Consider the following 14,280-nt stretch of genomic DNA (forward strand, 5'->3'; position numbering starts at 1 on the left):
CTGTTCTAGTAACTGACCATACAGTCATCAGACTGTTCTAGTAACTGACCATATGGTCATCAGACTGTTCTAGTAACTGACCATACAGTCATCAGACTGTTCTAGTAACTGACCATATGGTCATCAGACTGTTCTAGTAACTGACCATACAGTCATCAGACTGTTCTAGTAACTGACCATATGGTCATCAGACTGTTCTAGTAACTGACCATACAGTCATCAGACTGTTCTAGTAACTGACCATATGGTCATCAGACTGTTCTAGTAACTGACCATACAGTCATCAGACTGTTCTAGTAACTGACCATATGGTCATCAGACTGTTCTAGTAACTGACCATACAGTCATCAGACTGTTCTAGTAACTGACCATATGGTCATCAGACTGTTCTAGTAACTGACCATACAGTCATCAGACTGTTCTAGTAACTGACCATATGGTCATCAGACTGTTCTAGTAACTGACCATACAGTCATCAGACTGTTCTAGTAACTGACCATATGGTCATCAGACTGTTCTAGTAACTGACCATATGGTCATCAGACTGTTCTAGTAACTGACCATACAGTCATCAGACTGTTCTAGTAACTGACCATATGGTCATCAGACTGTTCTAGTAACTGACCATACAGTCATCAGACTGTTCTAGTAACTGACCATATGGTCATCAGACTGTTCTAGTAACTGACCATACAGTCATCAGACTGTTCTAGTAACTGACCATATGGTCATCAGACTGTTCTAGTAACTGACCATACAGTCATCAGACTGTTCTAGTAACTGACCATATGGTCATCAGACTGTTCTAGTAACTGACCATACAGTCATCAGACTGTTCTAGTAACTGACCATATGGTCATCAGACTGTTCTAGTAACTGACCATACAGTCATCAGACTGTTCTAGTAACTGACCATATGGTCATCAGACTGTTCTAGTAACTGACCATACAGTCATCAGACTGTTCTAGTAACTGACCATATGGTCATCAGACTGTTCTAGTAACTGACCATACAGTCATCAGACTGTTCTAGTAACTGACCATATGGTCATCAGACTGTTCTAGTAACTGACCATACAGTCATCAGACTGTTCTAGTAACTGACCATATGGTCATCAGACTGTTCTAGTAACTGACCATACAGTCATCAGACTGTTCTAGTAACTGACCATATGGTCATCAGACTGTTCTAGTAACTGACCATACAGTCATCAGACTGTTCTAGTAACTGACCATATGGTCATCAGACTGTTCTAGTAACTGACCATACAGTCATCAGACTGTTCTAGTAACTGACCATATGGTCATCAGACTGTTCTAGTAACTGACCATACAGTCATCAGACTGTTCTAGTAACTGACCATATGGTCATCAGACTGTTCTAGTAACTGACCATACAGTCATCAGACTGTTCTAGTAACTGACCATATGGTCATCAGACTGTTCTAGTAACTGACCATACAGTCATCAGACTGTTCTAGTAACTGACCATATGGTCATCAGACTGTTCTAGTAACTGACCATACAGTCATCAGACTGTTCTAGTAACTGACCATATGGTCATCAGACTGTTCTAGTAACTGACCATACAGTCATCAGACTGTTCTAGTAACTGACCATATGGTCATCAGACTGTTCTAGTAACTGACCATACAGTCATCAGACTGTTCTAGTAACTGACCATATGGTCATCAGACTGTTCTAGTAACTGACCATACAGTCATCAGACTGTTCTAGTAACTGACCATATGGTCATCAGACTGTTCTAGTAACTGACCATACAGTCATCAGACTGTTCTAGTAACTGACCATATGGTCATCAGACTGTTCTAGTAACTGACCATACAGTCATCAGACTGTTCTAGTAACTGACCATATGGTCATCAGACTGTTCTAGTAACTGACCATACAGTCATCAGACTGTTCTAGTAACTGACCATATGGTCATCAGACTGTTCTAGTAACTGACCATACAGTCATCAGACTGTTCTAGTAACTGACCATATGGTCATCAGACTGTTCTAGTAACTGACCATACAGTCATCAGACTGTTCTAGTAACTGACCATATGGTCATCAGACTGTTCTAGTAACTGACCATACAGTCATCAGACTGTTCTAGTAACTGACCATATGGTCATCAGACTGTTCTAGTAACTGACCATACAGTCATCAGACTGTTCTAGTAACTGACCATATGGTCATCAGACTGTTCTAGTAACTGACCATACAGTCATCAGACTGTTCTAGTAACTGACCATATGGTCATCAGACTGTTCTAGTAACTGACCATACAGTCATCAGACTGTTCTAGTAACTGACCATATGGTCATCAGACTGTTCTAGTAACTGACCATACAGTCATCAGACTGTTCTAGTAACTGACCATATGGTCATCAGACTGTTCTAGTAACTGACCATACAGTCATCAGACTGTTCTAGTAACTGACCATATGGTCATCAGACTGTTCTAGTAACTGACCATACAGTCATCAGACTGTTCTAGTAACTGACCATATGGTCATCAGACTGTTCTAGTAACTGACCATACAGTCATCAGACTGTTCTAGTAACTGACCATATGGTCATCAGACTGTTCTAGTAACTGACCATACAGTCATCAGACTGTTCTAGTAACTGACCATATGGTCATCAGACTGTTCTAGTAACTGACCATACAGTCATCAGACTGTTCTAGTAACTGACCATATGGTCATCAGACTGTTCTAGTAACTGACCATACAGTCATCAGACTGTTCTAGTAACTGACCATATGGTCATCAGACTGTTCTAGTAACTGACCATACAGTCATCAGACTGTTCTAGTAACTGACCATATGGTCATCAGACTGTTCTAGTAACTGACCATACAGTCATCAGACTGTTCTAGTAACTGACCATATGGTCATCAGACTGTTCTAGTAACTGACCATACAGTCATCAGACTGTTCTAGTAACTGACCATATGGTCATCAGACTGTTCTAGTAACTGACCATACAGTCATCAGACTGTTCTAGTAACTGACCATATGGTCATCAGACTGTTCTAGTAACTGACCATACAGTCATCAGACTGTTCTAGTAACTGACCATATGGTCATCAGACTGTTCTAGTAACTGACCATACAGTCATCAGACTGTTCTAGTAACTGACCATATGGTCATCAGACTGTTCTAGTAACTGACCATACAGTCATCAGACTGTTCTAGTAACTGACCATATGGTCATCAGACTGTTCTAGTAACTGACCATACGGTCATCAGACTGTTCTAGTAACTGACCATATGGTCATCAGACTGTTCTAGTAACTGACCATACAGTCATCAGACTGTTCTAGTAACTGACCATATGGTCATCAGACTGTTCTAGTAACTGACCATACAGTCATCAGACTGTTCTAGTAACTGACCATATGGTCATCAGACTGTTCTAGTAACTGACCATACGGTCATCAGACTGTTCTAGTAACTGACCATATGGTCATCAGACTGTTCTAGTAACTGACCATACAGTCATCAGACTGTTCTAGTAACTGACCATATGGTCATCAGACTGTTCTAGTAACTGACCATACGGTCATCAGACTGTTCTAGTAACTGACCATATGGTCATCAGACTGTTCTAGTAACTGACCATACAGTCATCAGACTGTTCTAGTAACTGACCATATGGTCATCAGACTGTTCTAGTAACTGACCATACGGTCATCAGACTGTTCTAGTAACTGACCATATGGTCATCAGACTGTTCTAGTAACTGACCATACAGTCATCAGACTGTTCTAGTAACTGACCATATGGTCATCAGACTGTTCTAGTAACTGACCATACGGTCATCAGACTGTTCTAGTAACTGACCATATGGTCATCAGACTGTTCTAGTAACTGACCATACAGTCATCAGACTGTTCTAGTAACTGACCATATGGTCATCAGACTGTTCTAGTAACTGACCATACAGTCATCAGACTGTTCTAGTAACTGACCATATGGTCATCAGACTGTTCTAGTAACTGACCATACAGTCATCAGACTGTTCTAGTAACTGACCATATGGTCATCAGACTGTTCTAGTAACTGACCATACAGTCATCAGACTGTTCTAGTAACTGACCATATGGTCATCAGACTGTTCTAGTAACTGACCATACAGTCATCAGACTGTTCTAGTAACTGACCATATGGTCATCAGACTGTTCTAGTAACTGACCATACGGTCATCAGACTGTTCTAGTAACTGACCATACGGTCATCAGACTGTTCTAGTAACTGACCATATGGTCATCAGACTGTTCTAGTAACTGACCATACGGTCATCAGACTGTTCTAGTAACTGACCATACGGTCATCAGACTGTTCTAGTAACTGACCGTATGGTCATCAGACTGTTCTAGTAACTGACCAAGAGGTCACCAGACTGTCCTAGATACTGACCAAGAGCTCATCAGCCTAGTCTAACTGACCAAGAGCTCATCAGACTTGTCTAACTGACCAAGAGATTATTAAAAGGAACAAGAGGTCCAAAGGGCCTGTATGACTCACCTGAATATCTAAGCAATCATGGCAAAATATTCTCCAAATGAGATCCAAGGAAATATGCCAGACCCCAAGGCCAATCCTTATAGCATATCTGTATTAGATTTTTCATGCCCAGCAATTTTATGTATGGTTATGGGGTGGGGATCTCACCTGTTTCCAAGCAGTGACTCAGAAACTAGGACCCTAGGGTTGTGGCCAGACCCCAGGATCAATTCTTATATCATGACTGCATTTGTCTCTTTTTGCCTAGCATTTGTATATATAGTTTTGGGGTGGGGATCTTAACCATTTCGAAGTTATGACCCAGGGGTTAAATCTCCAAGGATGGGGCAGTCCCCAAGGCCATCCTGGAAGAATATGTGCATTCTCTCTTTATACTCAGCAATTGTATATATGGTTATAGGGTGGGGATCTCAACTATTTCCAAGCTGTGACTAAGAAAATAGGTCCCTAGGGGTTTGGTCAGACCCCAGGGTCTATTCTAATATAATGACTGCATTCGTCTCTTTATGCCCAGCATTTGTATATATAGTTTTGGGTTGGGGATCTCAACCGTTTTAAAGTTATGGCCTAGGGACTATGTCTCCAAGGGTGGGGCCAGACCCTAGGGCCATCCTGGAAGCAAATGTGCATTCTTCTCTTTATACTCAGCAATTGTATATATAGTTATATGGTGGGGATCTCAACCATTTCCAAGTAATAAAACTTATTTTGGCCCCACCCCTTAGCCTGGGGGGGTCAGCCCCACCATTTGTACAATTTTGAATCCCTGCCTCCAAAGAATGCTTCTGACCAAATATGATCGATATCCATGGCACAGTTCTACAGAAGAAGTCGTTTATAGCAATATAGCCAAATAACCCTTTTTGACCCCGCCCCTCAGCTACCTGGGGGGTCAGCCACACCATTTGTACACTTTTGAATCTCTACCACCTAGGGATGCTTCCAGTTAAATATGGTTGATATCCATCTCTTGGTTCCAGAGAAGAAGTCGCTTAAAGCAATATAGCCAAATTGCCCTCTTTTTGCCCCGCCCCTCAGCCCCCTGGGGGGTCAGCCTCACCATTTGTACAATTTTGAATCCCCACCACCTAGGGATGCTTCCAGTCAAATATGGTTGATATCCATCTCTTAGTTCCAGAGGAGAAGTCGCTTAAAGCAATATAGCCAAATTGCCCCCTTTTTGCCCCGCCCCTCAGACCCCTGGGGGGTCAGCCCTACCATTTGTACAATTTTGAATCCCTGCCACCTAGAGATGCTTCCAGTCAAATTTAGTTAAATTCCAATCAGTGGTTAAGAAGAATAAGTCGTTTAAAGAAATTGTTGACGGACGGACGACGGACGCCACGGTATGGCATAAGCTAACCTTGGTTCTTCGGACCAGGTGAGCTAATAAATGATACTCAGTCAACACCAAACTAATGTTTTGGTAATTTGTACTTGTGCCTACATGATTAGGCCTGTTCTGTGGGCCGTCAGGAGAAAATGACAGTGTAGCCGGCAAGGCCTAATGTGAGAAACTGTGGTACAAATATATTGTAATGGATGGACATTAAGGTTAGATTACACTGTGATGTCACACTAACTTTGAAGCTACTTCTGATGCTATTGATAGTCAACCATTGTTGTGGGTGGAAAATCCCATACAATACACTCTGTAAATATTAACCTGTATGTTTAACTAGATTCTGAAAACAAGGGAACTGCCACCACAGATTCTTTGTTTGTTGTATCATTCATCAATGTTGAACTCAACAAAATACCATGGATAGTTCATAATACACCCATTGGCACCACTGAGGGAGTCAAACTGATAGTTCTAAATCTTATGTAAAAGTAATGTAAGGTGAGCTTTGTATTTAATTTGAGCTAAAGAAGCAGAGAAATTTATGATGGTAAGAAATGAAGAGTGACTTCTGTGACATTTGGTTGAAAATTGAGTCAGGAAAATGTAGGCAAGCCAATTTTCTAATTGGGACCAAATTGATAGGTAATTCTTTAGGAAACAAAAAATTATAACAATGACCAATAGGTCAGAATAAAAAAATAAAATAATATATATTTCAATTTGAATAAAATTGAAGCAAGCGGTATATAAATATAGTATAATGGGCTTTACCTCCTAAATATACATGAATGTTTACATAAACATATTGGTACATGTAGTATGCTAAAACTCCTGTTTTACTAACTGTGGCTATGTATCATACAATCTACCTATATATAGTTATAGGGTAGTTTCCAGTACATGAGCAGTAAGTTTCCCTACACTTGTAGCTTCAGCTGTTACTTCCTGGTAGACTTCCTGTTGTCTAGCATTTTAATGCTTCTAATTTATCACTGTATTTTGCTTTCATAGGACTTGTGTAGTCCAGCTGCACTCTCACTAAACTTTTATGTATAATGGAAAGAAATTTGAGTAATTCATGAACATTTGATTTTCTATTTAGTTCCGAATTCAGATTTATTCTGTCTATCTTGATTTTTCTCCTTTATATGATTTCATATAATTCTGAATAGATTGTCACTCACTATCCCATTCCTATAAGCTTTTGGTAGATTATTCTCAAGTAATTTCATATGTGTCCCAATAATGTATCTCTTCATAAAATAGGTAAATTTCTGAACTTAAAATCCTGACAATACTTTGCAATTTCATAAAAATAAAGTAAATTATCACATTTTTCATCATTACACATAAATATGAATGTAATTACATGTATATTTCTTATCAATGACTGAATCAGAATTTATCTGGCATGAATCTTGAAAATTATTAAAATTATGATTAGTCATTGTCAAAATTTAAGCTGGAAATATGTCTAGAAATAAAACAAGATATATATCTGTTTTAGCCTGACACAGAATGATCATAGTTCTTTGAAGTGCATGACATCAGAAAGTAGCTATTGAGACCTGATGACTTTGTACCCATCACTTTGCTTTGGGTTTAGAGAGTCAGCTTTTCATCAACAAAGAAAATGCTTTCTTAAATAAATGATTGTTCTCCTTTCCCTTTTGTGGTAGGACTATTTGGCAGACCATAAATCTAAAGAAATGTAATGAATGAATGGTGAAATAGTAATCCTATTGGGGTTGGCATCCAAATAGTCTGATATTTTTACCTATCATTTAACTATTCGCATGTTTTGAAAAAGATAATAAAATATTGTTGTGATCAATAGACTAGTTTTTTTTGTCAGTTCAAATGAACACACACACGCTCCTCAAGTACACCTACATGGTCGATGTAGTTACAAACCTTATAGTAACAAAATAGGCATCACTCAAACATAGGAATGACCCAGAATTATGGAGAATTCAAAATTTGAAACCAACATAAAAATATCCTGATTAATTGGGAAGGTCAGTTTCAAAATGTGAACAGTAAACCTTTTAAAGTATTTTGTTGATGTACATATTAGGAGCGGTAGTCCCGGCAAACTACCAATGAAATTGGTGTGTGCTGTGTGTGTAGATTCTTTAGCTGTAACATAGACCTTCATTATATGACTTTGATCTTTTACTTGTCTTGAGTTTAAGACTGATGCAGAGATACTTGAGTGAAGTTTCATGAAATTTGTCTGAAATTAGATCAGGAACCAACAGATAAACCAATGCTACAAATTTCACATTGTTTCGTCACCGTAGCTGTGACCTTGACATTGAATACAATACATTGACAGTTAATTGATGGAGGGAATGTCATGTAATTTGAATAAAAAAAGGTAAGTCAGAAATTTGTGAAAAGACAAATATCCAATTCATCCATCATGATGACCATTACAATTTTGTAGCTATGACCTTGACCTTGAGTGTATGGCATTGACCTTCAACAGGTTTCCATAGATTGATGTAAGTAACACTTGTGTGAAGTTTCATTAAAATTGGAAGAATAGTTTTATCAGGAACCTGCGGACAAGCCAAATAATGACAGACGGACGGATGACCCGGATGACACACATATATGCTTCACCAAAGCACACGTACAATAATGATGATAACAACACAGAGACATACCATAATGAGGTTGAAGTGCTGACCCATCAGATTGGCGGCCATAAAAGCTCCCATGCCAACACCCATGGCCGTCAGTAAGTAACAAAACCATATACTGTTTCTGATAAAGAACCCCTCCTGTAAAACAAAATAAACACAACATTTTTAATCCATTTAAATGATGAATTTTGAAGGATTATTTAAAACTAATATAACTGTTGTTGTAACTTATAATTAGACCTTGACATAATCAAACTATAATATGAAAGCAATTCTTCCTTTGAAGCAGTTCCAACTTCCTGCATCTCCACAAATAAAGATATTTCATGATGATTTTGTCTTAATATCAATCTGTTCAAAAATATATATTAAATGGATGAGATACTAATTTTCTAAAGATTTGTATATGTAATACCAGCAGTAACGATTTCTTTTGTTTTTATAATCAGAACTACAATCTATTAGGTTTATATGGTTATATGTCAGATCGATATTTTTGTGCACACCGTTTTTAGTGATAGTGAAAATTAAATTTGAAATTAGAGCTAAATATTATCAGTAGTTTCAAAGATCTTCCACTGTGTAGTTGATACAATGCTTTAGAAAATATTAAATATACCTTATCACAGGTTATACAGGGAGGGAAGTACCAGAAGTGTAACTGACACAGGACAAAGGCACTGCCACTCAGCAGCATGGAATATAACAACAGCTGTAAAAACAGGAAATGGTTTTCCTCTCCCACACAATTATTTATCCTGGAAAAAAAATCAAAACGGAAATAAAATATGAAGGAAATAGCTGTAAAAACGTTACAGGAAATGTTTTTCCCTCTCTCATCTCCATTCCCCTACATTACTAATATATTAGTACAGACTAAGGGACTTACCAGTGTTGTTTCCCCCAAAGGACTGAGAGACTAACAAGTGTCCCCTTGTCCAAGAGACTAAGGGATTACCAGTGTCCCCTAACTCAACAGACTAAGGGCCCCCCTTCCTCTACAGACTAAGGGCCCCCCTTCCTCTACAGACTAAGGGACATACATGTGTCCCCCTCCCCTACAGACTAAGGGACTTACCAGTGTCCTTTCCCCCAAAAGACTAAGGGACTTACAAGTGTCCCCTCCCCCAACAGACTAAGGTCCCCCTTCCCCTACAGACTAAGTCTGTTGGGAGGAGGGTCCCCCTTCCACAACAGACTAATGGACTTACAAGTGTCCCCTCCCCCAACAGACTAAGGTCCCCTTCCCCTACAGACTAAGTCTGTTGGGAGGAGGGTCCCCCTTCCACAACAAACTAAGGGACTTACCAGTGTACCCTCCCCCAACAAACTAAGGGACTTACCAGCGTACCCTCCCCCCACAAACTAAGGGACTTACCAGTGCCCCCATCCCCTACAGACTAGGTGAAATTTACCAGGATCTCTCCCAAGTCCTCCTTCCCCACCAACAGACAATTTACATAATTTAACATGCTATCTCCTCTCCTGGAGTATGGACAACGGACAATTTTCTAGTGTTTTATGTATCCCCCCCCCTACCTAACTATGACATACCTACCTAGGTCCTTTTTTTCCATATGTACCTTCATTCCTACCAGACACGTATACTAAGAGAAAACAGACTTACCTTGGTCACTCACACACACATATACACAGGATACTGACTTACCTTGGTCACTCACACGCACATATACACAGGATACTGACTTACCTTGGTCACTCACACGCACATATACACAGGATACTGACTTACCTTGGTCACTCACACGCACATATACACAGGATACTGACTTACCTTGGTCAATCACACACACATATACACAGGATACAGACTTACCTTGGTCACTCACACGCACACATACACAGGATACTGACTTACCTTGGTCACTCACACGCACATATACACAGGATACTGACTTACCTTGGTCACTCACACACACATATACACAGGATACAGACTTACCTTGGTCACTCACACACACACATACACAGGATACTGACTTACCTTGGTCACTCACACACACATATACACAGGATACAGACTTACCTTGGTCACTCACACACACATATACACAGGATACTGACTTACCTTGGCCACTCACACGCACATATACACAGGATACTGACTTACCAGGGACAGTGGTGGTCCATCCTCAACACACACTGTTGACAGCGCCGACAGTGGTGCGCTCGGTGGGGACGCTTTCTCTGACACTTATCACAAAAATACCAGTCAGTTGTATCTGTGAAAGATAATATTAAACCAGTTACATATATTGTATCTGTATAAAATCTTCAATATGATTAGCCAATTTATACTCCTGTACATATTCACTAATGTAACTAGGTTTATTCCACAATGACAATTTGCAAATTATTGGAACCAGACATAAATTATGATCTTCCTCTGTACAAGTCTACAGTCAACTTTCAACCATATTTCCCTAAATTCAAGTACATACTTCTCAAATGAAAAATATTGTTTCAGCATCCCCCCTCCCCTTTTTTGTTTTTCTTAAATATGAAATTTAAGCATTGTTCATCAAGTCTCCATCCTAAATTTAAACACTATCAAAGTCTGTATGAACCATATTTATGTAAACAACATGCTTACAATTCTCAACACAAGTTTCTGGAGTATACCATCCTCGATATCCAGGGTTACGCTCACTTTCGCTCTCTGCACCCCTGGAATCTGCTAGCTATTTGATTGGTGTCCGGTAAAAAAACAACTGAACCATCACTAGGCTGATAGTTGTCATTTGAAGATAACAGAGGAGCGACGCCCGACTTTAAAGCCAATAAGTTTTACCGAGATTCTTTTGCTGTACATCAGATAATCAAACTAGCCTTCTCATCTCATCCGCTAGGCGTTGCACACTGAATTTTGCGATCACAAATTCCAGGGGTGCAGAGAGTGTAAGTGAGCGTAACCCCTGGATATCAAGGATGGAAGTATGTATACATGATACTCTTATTAAACATGACTAAGTTGCTTTGTAGACAGTTTCTGATGGCACTATACTCATGAGACCATTTTACTTACTGATGCCAGATAGGTCCTCCAATAGAGGAACTCTGCCTGGATTGGTGGTCGCACATCGAAACAATGCAACAATACAGTTCACAGAAATAATAGAATAACCTGCAAATTACAATGAAAAAATTATAATTTCTGGAAAAAAAGTTATATTAAGTATTAAATCTTTTATAATGAGATAGCTTACTACTGTCGAGAAAATATCATTTCTTTCTTAGGAAATGAAATGGTTTAAAAATTACAACATACATTAAATTATCAAAGTACAACATTGAAATTAAATAGGGGTTAAAAAAATAAAAAAAGATTGACCATCATGGTAAACATTTATATCACCACTTCCCAGTCTCAGGTCGGTCAGCAGCATTGATTGAGACATTTTGTAGATTACAGGTATAGTTGGTTAACCTTGTATTTATTGTTTTGATTTATTTCAAATGAAATGAGAACTATGTCTTACCAATGATAAAGAGCACAGAGACTTGGCCATCATGATAACGCGGTACCAGTATGATAAATAACCCTACACAGGTCCCGTAGACCCAGTACAGTGCTGTAAACGCTAGAGTCAGAATACCCATTGTGTCATTCACAAAGTGAACACGACCGAGGAAGGGTAAACGTTTGATCATAATGTTGCTGGAATAATCGCTGGAAGGGGGCTTTGGTTTGGGGAACTCCATTCCTTTTAATGCCATTGGAGTTCCAATAAGGATAGCTGTGTCGTCCTCCATATTTTCGGACATCTGGTTGCGAAGGAATATATTTCCAAAATTTGGAAGTTGAGAAGATCTGGATGTTACAAAGGATGAAATGAAATCACAGTCTTCAATTGAATATGTTCACCATTCATCTCAGTGATTACATTCTGGTCTGAAAAGTGAGAAAAGTAAAGTCAAATAATACAATTTTGCACAATGTTTCTTCTTCCTCATTTCAGCATTTTTATAAAACTAAATACAGCCAGTTTAGGTATTAATCCCAATACCTAAACATATCTTAAAAAGTAGCTTTGCTCTATGAAGTCAGATTTGAAAAAGAACTAATAGAGGAGGCCCAAATCAATAAAATATCCTGTAATGTGGGCTAGAGGTTCTATAATTAAATAATAATAATAAAACTCCCCACACATCGAGATATGTATAAACATATGATTTGTAAGTCCCTGTATACGTAGTAGCCTATTGAACTAGGCAAGTACCTGCAGTATTGAACTAAGCAGACCTATTGGATAACTCAACTACTTCACCTAATATTGTAAACAAGTATTTAATGCTAGTATTAAATTGTCAAATTGCTGCATCTAATTGTTGTAAATTAACGCCAACCCGTACGTTCAAACGAAAACATTTATCGGTTAGCATGGTGTTGACATATATGTAACATCGATCTAGGCTCCTAACTGTCTACACCCAAGCGTCAGTAAGTGAGTAACTTCAGTAGGCTAACGCACAGACAAGTTTTGCTGACAGCGTTCCTCAAATATTTTCCGCGTGGTGATAAGATTTTATGGCTGAATAAACACAAAAACATGCACAGGCCTACCTGTTTTCCAAGGAAACAAGAAAGCTGCAAACTTTCACAGAAACTCTTGGTCGGTAAATATCTTTCCCTGGACACGTTTTTAAGCGTTTCCGCGAGAAAATACTATAAATTTAGGTACGAATTCTATTTTTTTCCGGATATTTTATTTTATTGCACGCCATTCTTAAATTGAGAGACACTGTCAATTCAGGTCTCTGTAAAATAGGACGAAGTTATCTTAAGCTACATGTTTTTAAAAACATGCATTTTAAAAGCAAATTACTGTTCTTCATTTTTCTACCTTTTTAATTTTCCTCATTTTCAATCAGCAATTTTGTTTAACCCCTCTTTTGACCCCCTCTAACGCAGGAGCATGATTGGTATACTTACACAACTACTTACAGGGCCAAAATAAATTAAGTCACGGACTTAGATAGCTAATCTATTTTCATAGAAAGTTAAAAAAAAAAATCAACACACTAAGATGAAAATAAAACTTTAAATATGTTCAGATCAATCGAAATATTTCAACAGCCAGTATACATTCCATACATTGAAACATCAACTATGTAGCACTTTCAAAAATTAGCAGGCACGTAGCTGCCTATAGGCAGAATAGGAAACTGCCTACACATAAATTTCATAAATACACTTTTTTTACTGGTCCTTGTTTTTGTCGATTACATGTATAATTTTGCTTTTTGACTGTCTTCGGATAAAGTTTTTTTCCCGTTCCCGGGCCGTCATTAACGAGCCGTTCCCTTGCCGTCCAGTTTTCTTTTGTAAGCCTATGTCTGCCCGGAAAACTTGGCGATTACAATTTGTCTGAACTCTGTCTGACCTCTGAAATCGTTCAGTTAACGTTATACTGACTTTGGATAACGCTTAAAACATTTATTCACATAAATCACTGATGTTGCCCATCATAAAGTATGCATATTCGACAAAATGTGTGATATAATATGGAATAAAATATATTTCCCGATATTTTCTCACAAAAAAAATAGCTTTATTTTCATTAATTAAACTATTGAAATTGCCAGCGGAACACAGGAGATTGCTCCTAAGGCCTTCTATTATTCCAAATTTTCCGGGGGGGAGGCCCCCCAGACCCCCACCAAGGGGAGGGGGAAGACCCTCCCATACCCTCCCCCTCTAGCGCTTCGCGCTCGGGAGCTG

At 38.8% G+C, this 14,280-nt stretch overlaps 1 protein-coding gene across 1 annotated transcript in view; it reads right to left on the bottom strand.

Moving 5' to 3' along the window:
* Window positions 1-13,186, bottom strand: part of LOC110443577 (probable palmitoyltransferase ZDHHC21) — a 44,050-nt gene extending 30,864 nt beyond the window's left edge. The window contains exons 1-6 of the mRNA XM_021487868.1: window positions 13,123-13,186; window positions 12,038-12,450; window positions 11,584-11,682; window positions 10,669-10,780; window positions 9,157-9,295; window positions 8,559-8,675 (exon numbers count right to left, since the gene is read on the bottom strand). Coding sequence (XP_021343543.1) covers window positions 8,559-8,675; window positions 9,157-9,295; window positions 10,669-10,780; window positions 11,584-11,682; window positions 12,038-12,323 — 753 coding nt within the window. The 5' untranslated portion in view covers window positions 12,324-12,450; window positions 13,123-13,186. The remainder of the gene's footprint in view (window positions 1-8,558; window positions 8,676-9,156; window positions 9,296-10,668; window positions 10,781-11,583; window positions 11,683-12,037; window positions 12,451-13,122) is intronic.
* Between the last annotated feature and the right edge of the window lie 1,094 nt (window positions 13,187-14,280).

This window comes from Mizuhopecten yessoensis, unplaced genomic scaffold (assembly GCF_002113885.1).
Source record: "Mizuhopecten yessoensis strain PY_sf001 unplaced genomic scaffold, ASM211388v2 scaffold716353, whole genome shotgun sequence".
Taxonomy (NCBI): Eukaryota; Metazoa; Mollusca; class Bivalvia; order Pectinida; family Pectinidae; genus Mizuhopecten; species Mizuhopecten yessoensis.